The sequence below is a fragment of the Taeniopygia guttata genome, chromosome Z (assembly GCF_048771995.1).
Source record: "Taeniopygia guttata chromosome Z, bTaeGut7.mat, whole genome shotgun sequence".
NCBI lineage: Eukaryota > Metazoa > Chordata > Aves > Passeriformes > Estrildidae > Taeniopygia > Taeniopygia guttata.
The window spans coordinates 63,856,684-63,875,594 of NC_133063.1; the positions used below are offsets into that span (position 1 = coordinate 63,856,684).

Sequence of the window (18,911 nt, forward strand, 5' to 3'; positions counted from 1 at the left end):
CCTGAGAAATTAAATCCCTCTCACCCCAAGCAGGCTGTGTTTCTTTTTCCCTGTACAACACACACTGGCCACCAGAACTACAATCAGTACAGTCCAGCACAGAAGAGCAGACAGGCTATATTTAAATCAATCCAAACTTTATTTATAATTGAATCCAGCAAAAATGAAAGTTACACAGGAAGAACTATATAAATAAAGAAACAAGTCTCTACACTGCCTTTTGGCCAAGATCCATCTCAGTCTGTCCTGAGAAGCACTCATAAATAAATGGGAAAATATACTGCTGCATTGAGTTTCACCCTGCAGGTTGGGCATATGTGAGCAACCCCAAGGGCAATAGGGAGGCATCTACTGCAGAAGACATGGCCACATAGGGTTGCCACAAGCTGTCGTCCATGTTGCATCATCTGGAGGAAAGAAAACCACAACATTTCTTGGGAGGAAAGAATTTGATTTTGCTGCTCAACTGCACCAGGCTCTATTTAGAGCATCTAGAATTAGAATTACGAGGGACCCACAGATCTGCCAGTGCCATCTTGGCAAGGGCTTCTGCCTCTACATTCACCAAGAAGTGACTTGTGGAGCTTCACAGCAAGGGCTGTGCTTCCAGCCAGCTGCCCACAGCATCCCACATTATCCAACGGACTTGTGCAGCTCCCCCCTTCTTGCTTTCTCCTCCCACAAAGCAGAAAGGACAACAACAGGTGGATCCTTACCTCTGAGTAAAACTCCATGCAAAGCGGACACCTAATAACAGCTCCTTGCTGCGCACTAGAGGAAACAGAACTAGAAAGAACATGCAGCTGTTCATATAACCACACTTCAGTAGTTATTGATGTATAAAATCTCACCTATTCATACAACTGCACTGACTAGCCATGACACATTTCCTTTGAAGAACCCTGCTGTCTTGAAGTCTCTCTTTGCTGCATTTAATGAGGATTTGGGGTCTCCCCTGCCCTGAGGGAAAGGGTGTCCTGGTTTTCACTAGGAGAAAGGTGCAGTCAGTCACCCTGCTCTGGGCTTTGAAGTAGCAGCAGTCTTTAGCACTGGCCAGTTTGTGTATGGCAACTTTGACTTCCAGTAGGTCATCAGTAACAGCTTTGTAACTACAGCATCAGCTGTCCTCTGGGAATTATTCACGCCAGAATATTCATTCCAGGACCAACTTTCAACTACAGAGTAACAAAGTTCTGGCAAGATCCAGCCCTGGGAAGGGCTGCATTATGGTTTAGAATTGTAGAAGCCCTTTAGGTGGCATATTTAAGGCCTGACACCTAAAAGTTCCATACTCAAGTTGTCTCCTACATTGCCTTTCCAAAAGGCTCAAAGCACACCAGCTTTATTAAAACCTGTGTCTTTCCCCCCACCCCAAAAAAACACTTTGAAAACCTTATACCATAATTCTAATGTTCTTTGTCATCCCTAGTGACAAAGACACTTGGTTAAAATTAATCAGTCCAATGAACTGTATCTTTCTTATCCTGATGGAGTGCTCCTACAGCAGCACTTTCCTGTTCCTCTGCAGAATGGGAATTTTACTGCGCAGGCACCCAACTTGAACTGCAAGATTTCCATCACAGAAGCAAGCAAATCAGGGCTTGTGACATCCAGCACTGGCCATAAAAGCATGAACTCCACAGCTGCCTGTGTACACGTCTACCTTGGGAAGAAGGGCTCCAGCTCCAGGAGAAAGGCAACCAGCTGGCACCGTTCCAGCAGGGAATTTTTGTTGGAATTTGCCCAGCTGTTCCTGTTGGCCCCGTGATGCCAAGCCCCAGTAATTACAATGGAAGCATTTCCATATCTAACATCACTACTACAGCTTGTCAGAAAAAGCAAATGCAATACTGAGCTATGGCCTGTGACAAATCCCCATTCCTTGCCATACTCCCACACTCGTCTCTAAGGCTCTATGCAAAGATGTACATCTGCTTTGGGCTGCTTTTTTCTCCCAAAATTCAAATGGTATCATGTGATCATCCTGCAACGTGGGAGAAGGAGGGAAATATGTAGAGTAGGGAAGGTGTCAAAGATAAATCAGGCATAGCAGTATTACTAAGTCCTACACAGAAAAGAAAGAAAGGCACAGAATTCTGTGTGTGGTGGGGCATGAGGCATACATACTCTGAACTTTGAGTGTCCTCCTCCTCTGCTCCCTGTTCTGCAGGGGCTGAGTCAGCCACAGGTGCATCATTAGCTCCTGTTCCATTACCAGAGCCATCCACCTCTTCCTGGCTGCTCAGTGTAACATTTCTTCTTTCCTGTCCATGCACTGTAATTTAATTTTCAGAAGTTAGATCTATTATTCTCTCTCTTCCTGGGTCTACCTTTGAAACAAGTTATATAAGCAGTCAGCGATGGTTCCTATTTTAAATGGACACTATTCAGCTGGGTTAAAAACAATTTCAAACAAACTACTTTCCCAAATATTAAGACTGGACCCCTCCAGACATTGTGACTACTCTGCTGCAAAACAACATAAAATATTTGCTCTGTTCAGCCTACACACAGCTCAAAAAGGTGACCTGAGAGATTCTCAAGGAAAGTCCCTGGAAACTATAAAATTACTCGGAGCAGTATCCCTTTAGAAATTGCCATCATCATCCTCCTGAATTCAGGTCATTTGAAAATGGAGTTATATGTTATGCAAAATGTAGACTTTGTGAAAGATTTCTTAAGGAAGGATGCTCTTTGTATTGCTATATTTGATCATTCTATACTTTCAAACCAAATCACCTGGCAGGGAGATTTATTCCATTAAATAGACAGCAACTAACAAACAAGCTCTAAGTGGGGAAGAAAAACAAATTCCTTGTTGGTAGAATCGCCTTGTAAAGGTTCAGGGCTTGACATGCTTGAAGGAGCTCAGATTTGGGGAAGGGTTAACAAAGCTCGGGGAGAAGGATGCCCACTGAGAGTGGACACAAAAAATGCAGAACTGAGGGGCCAAAAGGACATCTGGCAAAACTCCCAGGATAAGGAAGGGGCTAAGAAACCCAACTGTCCTGAAAGCAGCTCTGACTGGTAGAAAATAATTGCTGCAGGGGGAGATTGCAACCCCCGACTCATGGAGCAGCAGCTCAAGAAACTCCCCAGCCCAAAAGAAGAGGGAGACTGAGCAATGGACCGAGTGGACTAATTAAAGTGAGAAATAAGACAATCATTAACCAAAAGAAAAGAGAATCTGAGCTAAGGAGATAACCATGTTACTTGTAATGCTAATTTCTTTGTTTGATAAAAATCTATAAAGAATAGAAGTTATTTTGATAGTGGGAGTGTCTGATTTGTGAAATACCACTGTGCACCCAGACTGGTGAAACACTGAAATAAACAACCAAAGTGTCTCTCAAGTGTAGGATTATTTACCTGTCACACCCAAGTAACAAATCAAATTTTTCTGGACAACATATTGACTGAGTCACAGGGAGAACCATTTTTAATGGCCTGCTCTGTAACAGCAAAAGGGTCAAGAAATGCTTTTTAACTCTCAGAAACCGTAGGCAGCGATGACTTCTGCAACTCCAGTGTCCATGTAACACTAATCAATTAAAACTGCAGAAAGTGTTACCAAATTAAAGTTCCTTCCGCATAAGTATTCAGCTACAACTTTTATTGCAGGGATTTCCCACTGTGACTGACAGAGGCCACCACACACACATTGCATCCGTTCTCTAAGACACTGGCCCGAGGCTTTAGCCCTGTCCCTTGCCTTTTGCTAAAAGCAGTTTCAATCCCTGCTGCTCGACTTTCTTGGGAAAGTACAACAAAACTAACTATCACATTTTAGATAAAAGTCCATTACCTACTGTAAAACATCAACTCACCTTCAAGAAGCTTCCATTGATGCACATGGGAAGGGAGAGAAAAGAAGATACAATTAGATTTGGTGAGCCCCCCTGGTGCTGCACACAAACCCCAGCTCAGAAAGCAGTTACAGCAGAGGAGGAGAGCAAGGGTAGGGGATCACCCTCTAAGTTTGCCTAAGAGCATTCAAAGCAGTAGCACAAAGAGCCGCTGCCCTGAAAAGCAAAGAAGTGGGTGCTGCTGATTCTGCTCTCATTGCTGCAACAGGGTACAGGGGCAGCTTAGGAACACCCTGAACACCCTCCTCCCCTGTTCCTGTTTCCTATTTGGATTTGACCTGGCGCTGTTTATTTCCCTCATTCTCCCAAAGCTGGCAAATTCTGCTATGATAACCTTAACATTTCACGTTAGATGAACAGCTACTGAAGAAAGGAAGCCACAACAGAAATCTGGGAGTAAAGAATTCCACTTTGCTGTTCTATTGGCACCAGGCAAACTGGACTTGGGCTATGTGCAGTCTTTCAGACAATGCTATGAAACTATAAGGAACACACAGAGCTGCCAGTGCCATCCTGGCAAGGGCTTCTCCCTCTGTGGACACCACCAAGAAAGGACTTGGAGGGATGGGCAAGTTGGAGCTTCCCAACAAGGGCTGTGCTTCCAGCCAGCTGCATGTGGCATCCCACCTAGGACAGCTGAGGAGACAGAGTGGCAGCTGAGACAGAGGCGGAGCTCCCACTCTGTCTCCTCCCCTGCCACAAAGCAGAAAGGACAAGAACATGTGATAAGAACATCATGCTTACATCTGTAATGTCATCCTGCCATGTCGGAGGACTCTCAAAATGATCTGGCCATTCATCAGAGTTAATAGAACTAGAAGAATATGCAGCTGTCAATTTCACAGTGCAAAGAGAAATACCAACACATAAAACTGCAAAAACAGAAATAACCCCTAATTCTGATTTAGCAACCTTCCAGCCCAGAAACACACCAGTGCAAGAGCTTTTATGTACTGCAAGCATTACAGTGTATTGCAATCCATCATTTAAGAAACATTCAATAATGACTTCCTGAATGGAGAAGAAAGGTTTCTCTGGGATTTTGCTTTATTGTTGGGGGTTTTTTCCCATTAGTTCCCTTCAAGACAGGCCACTACGGTTCAAATTAGATTCCATCACACAGAATCAAGCAGTTTGGCAAAAAAACCTGTGCCTACTGAATATCAGAAATTACACTTTGGAGAGACACTTCATCAGTAACATACTCATCGTTATCTCTTGGTTCCTCTTCATGGTTACTCACCCATAGCTCTGCTGAATTCTCTGTGTCACTGGAGCCATGTGGTGCTGCTGGCTCTGCTCCTTGTCCTGCACCTGTGAGTTGTCACCCTCCCTCGTAGAGGACTAGCAGGACGTGCTGACCATGAACTAGAGGGAACCAGAAAGAACATGCAGCCATTTGAAGGTGAAGCCAATAATCTCACTGCAGACAGAGAGTTACCAACATGTAATACCTATTCTGATGAAGCAAAATCCCAGCCCAGTACCACAACTGTTCCCCAAGCTGCTATGCACTGCAAGCATTTCAGCATATATCAAGCCACACTGTAACAAATATTCAACCATGACAGCATGAAAAGAAAAGAAAGGTTTCCACTGGATTTTGCTATGTGTTTGTTTGGATTCTTTTGCTTACTTCTCTGCCAGACAGGCCACTATATTCCTGGTCTGAAGTTTCTGCACAGACTTCAGCAGAACCCAGCAGCTTGGAAAAACCTGTTCCTACTATGTACCAGAAATTAGAATTTAGAGAGATATCTTCCTCTCACATACCCACTATCTCCTGGTTCCTCTTCATCATCTTCATCATTCCTTGCCAGTGGCTCAGCTGAATTCTCTGATGCTCTGGAAAGATGTGGCTGCTGCTGGCTCTGCTGCCTGTCCTGAAATGGGGTAGAAATGCAACCACCACTTAAGAACCACCTGAACACTGTACTTCCTGCATCCCTATTTCAGTTCCCTAATTGGATTTGAGACGGAGCCATGTCTTTCTCTCTCCCCCAAACTGGCAATTTCACCTGTGATAGCCTGAACATTACTTATATGAACAGCTACTGAAGAGGAAAAACCCTGTACCCAACCCTGCTCTTGCATTTGGTGCATGTGGAGCTGGGTCATGCAAATTCTGCTGTAAAATTTCAGGCCTTTTTTTTTGCAAAGGTTCAGGAACAATCCTGTCAGGATATAACTACTGTGCTATGTTTTCTGCATGTTTCTGTTTTGCACAGCAGCAGTGACAACCCAAATTTGAGCAGATACACGGCACTGTGGGCTGGATCCAAGCATATTCTTACCAAATAGCAGGGGGAAATGAAAAAATACCAAATGTGACCCTTTTAAAGACTTCTTGGAATAAGAAACCAAATTATTGTGTACCCCAGTCATCCACACTTGCGTTTTACACCTCAGTGACAGAGGTACCTTAAACTGATGTTGCAGCTAAAACGCTTCTTCCTTGGGAAGTCAAAGACTTCCTGTGCTCTCCTTTAAATCACAGAAGCAACAACCTTTTAGGTTGCTCACCCACTCTCTGCAAGGAGTTCTCAGGCATGCTGATATGTTCATGAGTGTGTTTGTGGCTGACTGGGAACTGCTGACTAAACTGTGGCAAATCACAGCCATCATTCAACCTTTGAGGCCAGGGTACTCAGTAAGATTTCAGAAGACAGGCAAGAAAAGTAATTTGAATGCAAGATGGTGAGGAGTGTGCCAGTCATTACTTACCCCAGGAGACTCATCATCACTGATAGTGATGACTTCAGGCTCAGAAGAGTCACCTGTGAGATCTATGACTTCTACACCAGCTGAAAAGAGAGAACATTAGAACCATGGTCAGAGACTGCAGAGGAATGCAATGGACTGCCACTGTAGAACAGGCTGTGGCTGGATTCACCATGCCCTCAGGTTCAGGAATGTGTCCAGCATTTCACTCAAGCTTTGCCCTCAACAGTGCACAGGAAGCAGGGCAAACCCTGTGCAAAACAAGCTGAAGGGCAGCTGAGCTCCTCACAGGTTCTATTGGATGACAACAGATTACAGGAGGTTCACATCAACAGATGATTCATTTCATATAGGGGAGTGTTTAGCACACAGGAAAAAAACCAAACAAACAAACCACAGCAATTACTCATTTTATGGCACAATGCTGTAGATTGGTTCCTTGAAGGATGGGGCAGAGCTAATGACAGGTTTTCCTCATCTCCATCAAGCTTGGGAGATCTCCAACTCAGCTTGCCACCCTCCACTGTGGCAGCTGCAGTGACTGCCAGCTCATCAGAACACACGTTCAGGTGTTTGAGCAGCACTTGAGGACCTTTCCTACACAGCTCATCTCCCACTTGCAGCCAATACGAGCAGCAATAACAAGCAGCAGCAATAATGATCTCAGGAACAAACCAAAACCGTTGTCAGAAGGCTTGCTGTTTAGGGATGCCATACCAGGAGCTTCCTCAATCCCAAGGTTTCCCTTCCTCCCCAGTAAAGGGCCTAGAAACTGGCAAAAGCACATGGCCAGATGGTCTTCAACCCTCCAGAAGCCGCTTCTGTTCTTACCAGGCTCAAAAGCAGGTGTGCCACTTTCCTTAAGCTCTGTTGGCTCCGTCTGCAAAGTTCCACCTGCGCTGGAGGGCAGCAGCCTGCTCCGTTTCCGAGCTGGTCTGGAATCAACTGCTCCTCCAGGGCGCTTTCGCTGACGCTGACAGGGAACAAAGCCTTAGCATTTTCTCTGCCACTAATATTAACATGGCCCTTGGGTTTTGCAACACCAATGGCAGCACACAAGGATACAGAAAACACTCCTGCAAAGGCTGGAATACACACCAAATGCTGCTGTGGGCCATTCCCACCCGAGCACATCACATCAGGGAAAAGACAGCACCCCTGATCTCTGAAAAGCCACCTCCCCAAGGAAAAGCCTGCCTCAATGGCTTGAAAATGAAACCAGTTCCCAATTCCAGCAGGTTGCTGCTCACACCGTAAGCATTTCTGCACTACTGTTAACAACCACAGAGAGTCAAAACCTTCCCAATTCCAGAACATCAAGTTTTCAAAGGTTTCTGTTCCTCTGCATTTGCTACAAACTCTTGAAATGTTTTCTAGACATATCCTGGAAAATGTTTCAAGAATCAGATTTGCATTGAGTTGCAAAATACTTACTGAGCTCATGGTGTTTAGTGATCAAAAACAACCACCAAAATAAGTGGGACAAACTCCAAAAAAGGAATGTCAGGGATGTGATCAATCCCTTTGGTTCCTTTAGGCAGCCCACTGCAGATTTTTTGGCGTGACAGAAAACTGCTCTTCCAAACCTATCAGAAAAGTAGAGGCAAGGTTATCCATTTGGATTGCCAGTTTCTTGAACACTCCCATACCCTAAGACTCCCATTCCCAAGGCTCCAGTTCCTGTCCAAAGCTGCCGCTGCCACCCCCCAGGTCAGGGCACTCAGGGCCCTGCCCAGCCTGGCCTGGAGCGGTCCATGGACAGGTCATCCACAGCTTCTTTGGGCAGCCCGTTCCAATGTCTCACTGCCCCCTCAGCTCTCCCAAACACCCAATCCCAATCTCCCCTTCTCGTCTAAAACCCTTCCCCTTCCCCATGGCTCTCTGCCCCCTTTGGGCACCACAAGGCCGCAGTGAGGCCTCCCCGCTCCCTGCTCCTCTCTAGGCTGGACAGCTCCGGCTCTCCCAGCCTGGCCAGGGGACAGGTGCTCCAGGCCCCCACACATCCCCACGGCTCCTCCGGCCCTGCTCCACAGGCACATCCTGCTGGGCTGGGCACAGCCCGGCGCAGACGGGCACAGCTCCGCACGTGGTGCAGAGCAGGGGCAGAGCTGCACCTCCAGCGCCCTCAGCCTGAGCAACCTGAGCATCACTGGAGCCTTTCTTTGTTTTAAAAGTCCTGAAAAGTGCATTCTAAGTTCATGAAAGCAAACACAGAAGCACTAATTTGGTTTGGGAGAGAAGGTGTTTGTGCAGTTGGATAACAGCTTGCATGCTGAGGTGTCGGGGGGGGATTTCTATGTTTGCGCTCACCTTCTTTGAGACAATGAGCGCAGTGTCACCTGTGCATCCCTGGATATGCCTTGAAGCTGCAATGCTTAATTTGTAATCCAAGGGGAAATGTATCTAAATTTCTTGGGATAAACAGTTACTTTGCAAATAGACTGATAGAGAAACTTAGCAATTTTTAAGGAGTAAAATCCCAAGGCAATAAGGGAAGTGTACATATGCTTTTCATCGCTTTATAGAATTTTCTTTGATACAATCTGACTTCCTTTCTCAGTTAAAAAGATAAAAAATAGAGAAATATCTGAGCTTTAGCTGTGTGTCTGGATATGAAGCCACATGAGGTTTTTGAAGGGCCCCACACAAGTTTTTCAAGTATTCTCTAAGCCTCCAGGTTCCCCAGCCCCAGGAGCACCCAGTTTTGTTGGTTTTGCATGGGTCAATTTTTGGAGAGGAGGAAAGAAGGCAGCCGGGAAAGTGAGGCATTTCTGCCATAAGCTTTCCCTGTGCCAGGCAGAAGCAATCACTGAGTGCCTCTGAGAGCAGGCGCGCTGCTCAGCCAATTAGAAAAGCTGGTGCCGCCTCTAGGACACATTTTTAAGAGAGGAAAAAAGAGAGGAAAAGAAGCTGGCTTTCTCTCTGCCCTCCGAGGGGTGCTGCGGGGCAGCGGGGCCCCTTCCCGGCGGGCTCGGGGGCTCTTTCCCAGCAGGGCCGCCGGGCCGTGCTGCCGGGGCTCATCCCAGCGCCGCCAGCAGCTAGGTGTTGTTAGTTATGGTTTGCATTTGTTCCAGTTATTTTGTTGGGTGTGGATGTGTGCTGGAAAATGGGAGGGGGGGAGGGTTGAACACCAAACCAAAGGGAAGTACACCCAGCTCAGTTGAATCCTTACTAAGAAGAACGGTTCTCTTTTGCTTTAATGACTTTGTCTCCATTTAATTGTACCTAAGAGTTTATTTCTAACACCTCCCTCCCAGCAGCTCCGAGCTGCGGTGTGGCACAGCGCTTGCTGTGTGCCAGAGAGCACAAAGCAGGCCGGCCTGCTGGCCCTGAATATTTCTGCAAAGCACTCTGCAGGTCACAGCTTTGCTGTGGCTCAGTGCAGAAGTGCAGGCGCTGCCTCCCAGAGCTGTGTGAGGCACTGGCTCCTGCAGCCGGGAGCTGACAAGCTGTCCCTGCCTCCCGCTGGCCCATGGTCCCCTGGCACAAGCGCCGTGCCTGAAGGACGCTGCCCTGTGCTCCAGCCTGCCGAGCAGCCCGGCTCCTGCCCCGGTGCCCAGAGTGCTGCACACACTGCTGACCTTTGCCAGGAGTCGCAGGGCAGCCGGCACAAGAGTGGGAATGCTGAGCCAGGCCACCGGCCCTCAGCTGCCCTTGGCCTTTCTCTCCTCGGGGCAGACTCCAGAGGGCCAATGCCTCCAGGCTGGGCTGTGCCCAGCAGGGCTCCGCTTCCCCTCGGGAGCAGCCGGCTGCGCTTGGCCTCTGAGAGCGGAGGATGCGCCCGCTGCCAGCAAGAGGCACGCAGGGCCAGGCTGTGCCTCCTGCAGCTACAAGGGCCTCCTTGCAGCCTGCCCCTGCCCAGGCTCAGGCTGCTCCGGGCTCTGCCAGGGCTCTGCTGCGGCTCCACGCCGGGCAAGGCGGGGCCCGCTCTCACCTCACACTCGCTGACAGCTCTGCACCGCAGGAGACCTTTCAGAGCACCTCTCTGATCTTTCTGCTTTCTCTGCTGAGCAAGGCTCTCTTCCGGCCAAAGATATTGCCCTTCGCGATACAAATCCAAGTGGCAGGCACCCAAATGCTCTCGAGTCACAGCTGAAGGCCTGCATCTGCACAGGATGTTTTGGCTGCCCCATTTCCCTTTGGTTTTTCCTGCAAATGCCATTGCCCTTTCTGCCTCAACTAGAAATACTACAGCTGGCCAAAAGCTGCCTAGTGGGCCATATTCCAAAGACAGTGTGGTCTGGAGAGGATGAATGGACAAGATCCTTCCCCCACTTAAAAACCATACAAAAGAAGCCATAAGTGTGACTTAACACCCATAAAAAACAACTGGTAATTCAAAAGGAAATGTTGAGTTTTCTGTAGGGGTCAGAAGGAGGGCAGTCTTCCAAGTGAGTTGATGTTTCAGAAACTTTATTTAATGAAAATCCTCGTCTACAATCCTATTGTACAAAACTCTTAAACAATCCTACTCTACAATCCTACTCCATAATCCTATTCTACAAAACTCTTCAGCATTCCTACTCTACAATCCTATAATCCTCGAAATTGGTTTTGGCGATGACATCTTGACTTGATTGTTACATTCTTCTCTTCTCCATCCACTTCAGGACAGTGATGAGTGGTGCCAGGATGGACACTGGTTTGGCTGATGTTACAAATGGATGCTGTCCAAAGGAAAAAAAAAACAACAAAGACCAGTGAACCATGACCTTCCAAGCTCAGTGCCTCACATACTCCATCAGGATGCCTCTAGTTCCTAGAAAGACCCAGAAAGTAAAACAATGGGACCATCTGCTCCTTAATTGTCATGTGCAGGACCTTGCCATCACAGGCAAACCTGGCCCAGAATCCCACTCTTCCATTTATTCTGGTTTCTCCATCTTGCCAGGATTTTTGCCCTGCTAGTGCTCTAGAAATGGTGCTTTCTGTCCCTGGGGTTTCTTCCTTTCAGGAAATTCCAATGACTCCCATAGGTCCCTGTCTTGGAATGACAAGCACCGTGCTAATTTCCACAGGCACACAAAGCAGTGTCTGCCTTTCCATGCCCTGCCCCTCCTGTGTGGGATGGCACCTTCCTCCCCAGCAGGGCCAGTCCAGCGGCGATGGGTCCTGCAGTTCCCTCTCTGCCACACAACCTGGCAGTCAGCCTGGGCCAGTTCCCCTCTGCCTGAGCGTGCCAGGCAGCAGATGGGGCTGGGACAAGTCCCTCTCAGCTGTCCCTGTTTGTGTGCCAGAAACCTCTAAGGGTGGGGTGGGGGGCACAAACCAGGGCCCCTCAGAGGCTCACAGTGAGTCCCTCACAGCCCCTCCTGCCCACAGCCAAATCTCTCCAGACTGCTCTGCCAGGACTGGCAGCCTTGGGTTCCTCCACCACTATTTCATGTCTCTCTACCCTGCATTGCTGTACTTCAGTTCTTTTGCCATTAGATAAAACTGAACATCCCACCAAATCAGGGCAACAGAAACAGCCAGAAAACAGAGCACCTGTCCTCTCAGGAAATGCGGAGAGAGGTGGAGTTATTCACTTTTGTGAAGAACAGGCCCCAGGGAGACTTTATTGCTGCTTTCCAAGATTTCAGAGTGGTTTTGAAGAAAGTGGGGGACACCTTTTTTAACAGGGCCAGTTACAAGAGAGTGTGGGCAAATAATTTTAAAGACATGGGGATCTAATCAGAGTAGGTCTAAGGAAGACCTTCTTTTCTCGGGGCATGGTGCCACCCTGGCACAGGTTGTCCCAAGAGCTTGTAGGTGCCCCCATCCCTGGAATCATTCCAGGTCAGGTGGGACAGGACTCTGAGCAGCCTGATCTCTTTAAAGATGTCCCTGCTCATTGCAGGTTACTTGGACCAGAGGACTTTCCAGAGCCCTGCCAGCCCAGCCCAGTCTAGGATTCCTCACTGTTATCATTTGAACATCACCAAGAGTGGAGGTGAGGAGGAAAGGGGCTCATCTGATGCCTCGGACCTCGGTGGAGGAGGAGCCCATCCCTCAGACACTGTTTCACCTCAGCCCCTTGGCATTTTACCTGCAGGAGCCTCTTGGCAGACCAGCGCTGCTCTTCGTCTGTCTGCAGGCAGCAGCTCAGAAAGTCACACAGGTGAGGCGAGAATCGGTTGGGCTTCCGCAGCTGTGGTCTCTCTCCTCTGGCTATCGGGAGTTCAGCCTGCAGGAAAAGGAAACACGAGGCTCCACCTGCTTCTTTCCCATCTGTAACTGCTCTCCCAGAACCCACTGTTTAAGCTCCACTCTGCAGAGCAGTTTCTGGTAAGATGGAGATGGTAAAGGAAAGATGACTTTCCTTTACCAACAAAAAACCACGGCTTTTCCAACATCCCGCTGATCTTGCCTTGGCAGTCAATTTCATTGACTGACCCAGTTAGTGGGAGCTACATCAGCAAAGCTTTCCTTCTTGGAGGATTCACACCACCTTGACAGGCTTTTCAGAAGATGGACTCTGCTACACTAACACTGCTATTTCCAAGGATTAGTACATGAAAGGCATCTCTGCAGTGCTTGTTGGTCCCTTAAGCACAGTGGTCATAAACCAAAACTCATTGAGCTTCTTGTCCTCTTCCAGAAAACAGAGGTGCATGGGAGGCAAGAATGGAGATCCACCAGGTATTCCTCAGGGTGAGGAAACAAACATTTGGAATCTCATATTCAACACAGACCCTTTAAGACACCTGCACAAATGTATTGGGATGAAAATGCCGGCTTAGGCACACAGGAGCCACCTGCAGCTCTGTCTCTCAGCTGCAAGTTTCAGCCTCTTTATGTGGCAAAAGGAAACCTTTCCAAGTTCAAATCAGAAGAAGAAGCACCATCCCGATGGTCACCCTCTGCTCATTTGTATACTCAAGTCAATGCATTAATGGCGTCCCCATCGCAAAAAATGTCTGTAAGAAGTGGGAGGTTTTGACAGGCTCTCCGTGACACCAGGCTGCAGCCTGGTCTCCAGAAAAATGCTCATCACAATAGTAACAGCTCTGTGCTGGTGGCACTGAACTAGATGGTGACCAAAAAGACTTCGTTATTATCCTCTTCAACCCAGAGGAAAATTTCTAAGCCCAAAACAGCAAGCACACTCCCCTGGAGTATAAATAATTATGGCAGCTTTCTTTCCTTTTCCCACACCCCCAGAGGTCACAAAGGGGGCTTTATCCTGTCTCTCTGCAACTGAGCTCAGCCACTGGACATGGTGGGGAGCTGGAGTCCTCACTGCCCTTAGCACTGTGCAAGCCAGGGATGGCCCTGCTCCTATGGGAAAGGAACACAGCACCAGCATCAACTGCCCACGTTGGATCCCAGCCCCAGGCACCAGGCTGCAAGCTCATCAACTTTTTAAAAGACCCAGAAACAGCCAAGGGTTTAGTGTAACTTATCCAGGCCACCCACACACATGACTGAGCAATGTACAGATTATTTGAAAGCCTGAAAGTTTTGAAGACCCACAGGACTTGGAAAAGATGCTACAGTGTGGAGGAAAATCAATGTGCTGTGGTTAAAAAAAGAAAAAGAAAGCAAAACTGTTGGGGAAGATGAAACCGGAAAACCTTTACAAATATGTATGCCTGGCAAAAGATTTTGAGAATATGGAAACTGTAAGCGAGATTGAAATGAAAAGTAAGCTTTGAGATAGTTACTAGCCTTAGTTACTGAACAACTGGAAAACAATGGTATGGCCAGCTGAAGGTAATCCCCTTTTGATTAAACAACACCCTCTGCTGGCAGACAGGTCCAAGGGTCAGAGCAGACCCTACTAGCTTGGCAGAAGGGGTCCAAAGAGTAGTTTTTAGGGTTTAAAATGTAACACAGTATGGTAATGTAATGATTCTTATAGGCTGTAGCTAAATACTCTAGTATTTGTATCTTGGACTAGATTGGTTAGTGAAAATTTGAACATTCTGCACAGAAGAAGATTTATTGTCTTGTAACAGGAACTTCCTCACTCTTTCGGGTCTCTCTTTTGGGCTCCCCTTTCGGGCCTGCTCCGAGCTGTGGCTGGCAGCTCCAAGCAGGGCCCTGCATCCACACCCTTTGCAATAAACCGAAAGTTCCAAGACCTGGCTTCAAAGATCTCTCGTCTCCATCCATCCCGACCGTCCTACCCACTGTCACTCCTACACAAAACTACTTGGGCATTGCTTTGGTGGTTGTGTCTTTTTTTCTTTTTCTTTTTCATTTTCTTTTCTTTTCCGATAAAATTGAAACTGGGAAGGTGTAACATCAATTTCTTAGGATATTTATCACATGTCTAACCTCTCCACTGAAAAATTCTTGCCCTTCAGAGACAGAGCACCAACGGAGTTCAAAAAGCAAATGAGAAATGTCAGGCAGGTTGCAGGCCAAAATGCCAGGTTTCTGAACTGCTACTTCCCTTCTGATGCAACTGAATTTACAGCAGATGCTGATGTGCTGCAGGGACATGTTTAGAAGGGGACCTTGGTGGAAGTGGTGCCAGCAGATGGCAATGGGATTTGTCCAATGGCACACAGGACATGGGACAGGTGAGAAAGATAAGTGGGATCAGGGAGTATTTGCACCTTACCGAAACAGGAGTTTCATTCCTGTGAGGAACTTCTCCTTCCACCATTTCGATGCCCACGATTCCAAAAGACCATATGTCCACTTTGGGGCCATATGGTTGACCTGTCAGCACTTCAGGCGCCATCCAGCCAGAAGTGCCGGCCACTGAGCTCCGTCTACGCTGCTCAGGGGTGAGCTGAGCAAAGAGGCCAAAGTCAGCTGTGGACAAATAAACATACCATGAAAGCCAGGTCAAGTTAGGAAATCAAGCAAAAGAATTCCCCACTCTCAGTCTATGTGTTGTTGAATCTCCTGAAGAACTGTCCACACTCAGTTTCCTTGGGGCTTTAGCCAAGGAAGTATGGAATTGGCCACTTCCAAAAAAATCACAGTTTTTTAACGCTGTTCACAGCAGTGGCCTTTATTCCCCTGAAGCTTTAGATTGTAGCTCCCTCCCTCTGGAAGAGACACAAACACACCAACGCCACTCTTGACTTCTCCTGGTTCCTTATACCTCTGTGCACGTTGCAACCGTGCCTTCAGCTCACAGCGGTGGGGCCCTGCACTGCCACCAGCACCATTTCTGGGGAGTTGGCAGCCACTCAAAGCAGCCCCTCACCCCACATCCCTGAACGCTGCACCTGACCAGGAATATACTGACCCAGCTTGACAGAGCCGTCGGTTCTGAGAAGGATGTTGTCACTCTTCACATCTCGGTAGATCACGTGGTTCCAGTGAAGAAAATCCAATCCTTGCAGGCACTGAGAGAGGAAACAGAAGCAGGAGGGCAAAAATTAGTGATTTCATCACACAAGAAAGGAAACAGAGTCTCTAAAAGATCCCCTCTGCATGGGAATGGCAAGTAATGGCAGAACACAGTGCCATTGAGAGGAAGAGTTGCTGCTCCAACACTTGCAGAGCAGGACTTTTCTAAGGAAAGGCATGTCAGCTTTTGAAAGAGCAACAGCACCTGCTGTTGTAGACTGTCCCCTGCAAACCAGCCAGGATGACTGCTGCTGCAGTGGATGTGCTTTCTCCATGCAGAGGGCAAAGGAGGGGTTTGGCCAAGAAAGAAAAAAGTCCCTCTCTTTGGTGTGAAGCGGGTCACTTTTGGGTGGGAGGCTGCATGACGAGAGTTTTGTTGCTGGCCTCAGCACAGACTTGAAGTATCACATCAGTCACCTTCCTGAAGCAAAGAGCATTTTGGCTGCACTACTGTCCTTTTCAGTTGAGGACTGTGAGAAATGAGTCTCTGTTTTTTCTCAGCTGATCATTTCAAATCCAGCCACCAGCACCTTTGCTTTTACAGGCAAGGAATGCAGCGCAGACAGGCTCAAGATACAAGTTTAGGGAGGCAAGGTGGAGAAGAGCAAATACAAATACAGGAGGCAGAGTGAGAATAAAACAGCAGGAGATAAGAGTACAAGAACTGAATACAGTGAGTGCAGGAGCACTGGCAGGCAGTTCCCTTGAGATACTTTTACTTGCCCATAGCATACCAGCACTAGGAAAACAAAGTTTATACATGAAACCTCTCCTGTTCTGAGCCTCTGTTTCCCAGACAATCCTGCCCAAGCCCTCGGAAGCACAGGTGGGCTTGCTGACCTCCCGACTGATGGCTGCTATCTCGTCTTCAGACAGGTAGGTCTTGCTGATGACATCGCTCAGAGTGCCTCCATCCATGAACTCCATAACCAGCCAGAATTGATTATCCACAAGGTAGCTGAAAGAAGGAAACAAGAGCATGGAGGTAAACATGCATGGTTAGTTTATTTTCTTGGTTCTTATTTCCAAGTCCCTGTGTGACAAGGACAGAAGAAAAGGAACAGATATTCCCTCTAGGCTGTGCATTGTTTGAAACCTGTCTCAAGAAGAAAGGCACAGCTTTGGAAAAGGAGATGTCTTAAATAGCCAGCAAGTAAAAACTGCAGTTTAGGAACAGATAAAAAACTTGTCACACTGCGTGTTTCTGGAAATAACCACCTAGTCTTCCTGGCATGCAAAGCAATGGAAAAGAGGGGACACAATCCAAGGAAAATCCATGTTAGTTTACCCAGACGTAAGAGGACTGTTGAAAAAAGTCAAGTCCCAAAATAATGTGGTGGCTGTGAACTTACAGGCTATTAATTTAATTAGATATGACTGATGCAGGTTTTTGAATAATTTTCAAACTATGTGTGCCAGGGAATACTCCTGCAGACAAGATGCATTCTCTTCCCATCCACTGGAGATGAGCAGAGCAGTAATAATTAACCAATAATTACAGCTCTGTTTTGTGCCAGTGAACAATCTTGCATGTTTGCAATATGTAAACAAATATTTACAACAACTCACCTGCCTAAATAGTTGACCACGTTGGGATTCTTATTTATCTTCACAGTCATGAGTTCATAGACTTTTAGTTCCTTCTTCCTCGGTCCTTGGAGATTTATTTTCTTTATGGCCACCTAAAATGACATTGAAAATCAGTAACTTGAGAAGTTGGTGGCACGAGACCACAAGGCACATGGAGCGAGTGATTTTGCAATGACACAGCCAAGCTGTGCCAAACTGCATTCTGATTAGGCATTGCAGCAATTAGGAACTGACATTGCAACAGCCCATTGCTCTGCTCCCTTGGGGGCCAGTTACAGGACACGTGGCCACTGAGGTTTTGCCGTGTCCACTTGGTAACAGTGGTGTCTCACCCACAAACCTCTGAGCCCACTCCCTGCTGCTTTGTATGGGATTCGGAAGTAATCCATGCCTTAATACTCTGTGGCTACATCCTGGGCTAGGGGCAGGGCTTAGGGTTTCTAGGGACGCCTTGCAGATCTCTCCCTATGTGCAGTTCCCAAGTGCAGCACTGCAGGTGTCTGAGGAACTACCAGTAACTCTCAGATGCATTTTCTGGCAACCAGAAGTGAGAATTCAGGACTCTGAAGCTGTCGCCCCAAAGAGCAGTGAGATGCTCTAAGGCACCACCTTTGTTTTAGCAATTGAGAGCGAGTGAGCACATCCTTCTCTGAAATGAACTGCTGCCCTGCGTGCCTTCCTTCTGGCAGCTGAGAAGGACAAAGACTGTCCCCAATGTATTTTGCAGGCTGGTCTGTGTTTCTTTTGCCTCTTCAGCACAGCTCTACCCAAAGCTCTGGCCACAGCTGCTCACACCAGAGGGGAAAGCCCTTGAGTTCAGCAGAGATTGCGGGGGCTGTTGACATTTACCTCTACTCCTGTGGCTTTGTTGATTGCTCTAACCACAAATCCAAAAGTCCTAGAAACAAAAAAGCAGCAAAAAAATGAGAAGCCATTTAGCTCTTGCAGTGAAAGCCAGCCCACACAGGAGATCTCTGCTGCAAATGCCTAAGACCTGCAGGATGCAGGCGGGCTCTGCCAGAAGGCAGATGATGTATTTTCCTCTCAAGTGCATGGGCACTGGGCCTGTCCCTGAAGTGCTGCCATCTACTGCCTCAGCTCCTAAAGAGAGCTCCTTCTTTCATCTCAGGTCTCATGTTCTAAATTGCGCAGTTTTCATAGTTTTCATCCTGACCATGGAGAATTTCCTTCAGCAAACTCTTGGAAAGAAATGTTCCTGAGAACTGTTATCTGACAGCTATCAGGGAGTAGGTTGCACTTTCAGGCAAGCAAGTTTTTTCCCCTTTTATTAGTGTGGCTGTATGATTTGGAGAGATAGAAAAATGCTAAGGAAATTAACACAGAGCAGTCCCACACTTGAGAGACAAGGAGATCTTTCCAGGTCCTGTTCCTTGCTGCAGGCAAGAGACCTTGGCAGCATGAAGATGTCTCTGACAATAC

At 47.5% G+C, this 18,911-nt stretch overlaps 1 protein-coding gene and 1 long non-coding RNA gene across 2 annotated transcripts; both read right to left on the reverse strand.

Moving 5' to 3' along the window:
• Window positions 1-5,645: 5,645 nt before the first annotated feature.
• On the reverse strand, window positions 5,646-7,554 carry LOC140681901 (uncharacterized). The gene is made up of 3 exons (XR_012053121.1): window positions 7,419-7,554; window positions 6,591-6,670; window positions 5,646-5,749 (listed from the first exon to the last, which is right to left on the reverse strand). It is a non-coding gene; the product is annotated as an uncharacterized lncRNA (long non-coding RNA).
• A 3,429-nt stretch (window positions 7,555-10,983) lies between these two features.
• LOC140681866 (serine/threonine-protein kinase PAK 3-like) lies at window positions 10,984-18,451 on the reverse strand. Its single transcript, XM_072922409.1, has 7 exons — window positions 18,321-18,451; window positions 17,451-17,563; window positions 16,722-16,839; window positions 15,778-15,877; window positions 15,139-15,335; window positions 12,616-12,753; window positions 10,984-11,254 (listed from the first exon to the last, which is right to left on the reverse strand). Exons 2-7 carry the CDS (start codon window positions 17,498-17,500, stop codon window positions 11,168-11,170), a joined length of 690 nt encoding a protein of 229 aa, XP_072778510.1. The 5' UTR covers window positions 17,501-17,563; window positions 18,321-18,451; the 3' UTR covers window positions 10,984-11,167.
• Window positions 18,452-18,911: the final 460 nt, after the last annotated feature.

Bases quoted from the DNA above. Each gene is read 5' to 3' on its own strand.
- LOC140681866 (XM_072922409.1), bottom strand. From the start codon at position 17,500: ATGACTGTGAAGATAAATAAGAATCCCAACGTGGTCAACTATTTAGGC. The intron at 12,754-15,138 runs GTAAGGTGCAAA...CTTTTCCTGCAG, and splicing joins GGAATGAAACTCCTGTTTCG to GCTGAACTCCCGATAGCCAG. The intron at 11,255-12,615 runs GTAAAATGCCAA...TCCTTTGGACAG, and splicing joins CTGCCAAGAGGCTCCTGCAG to CATCCATTTGTAACATCAGC.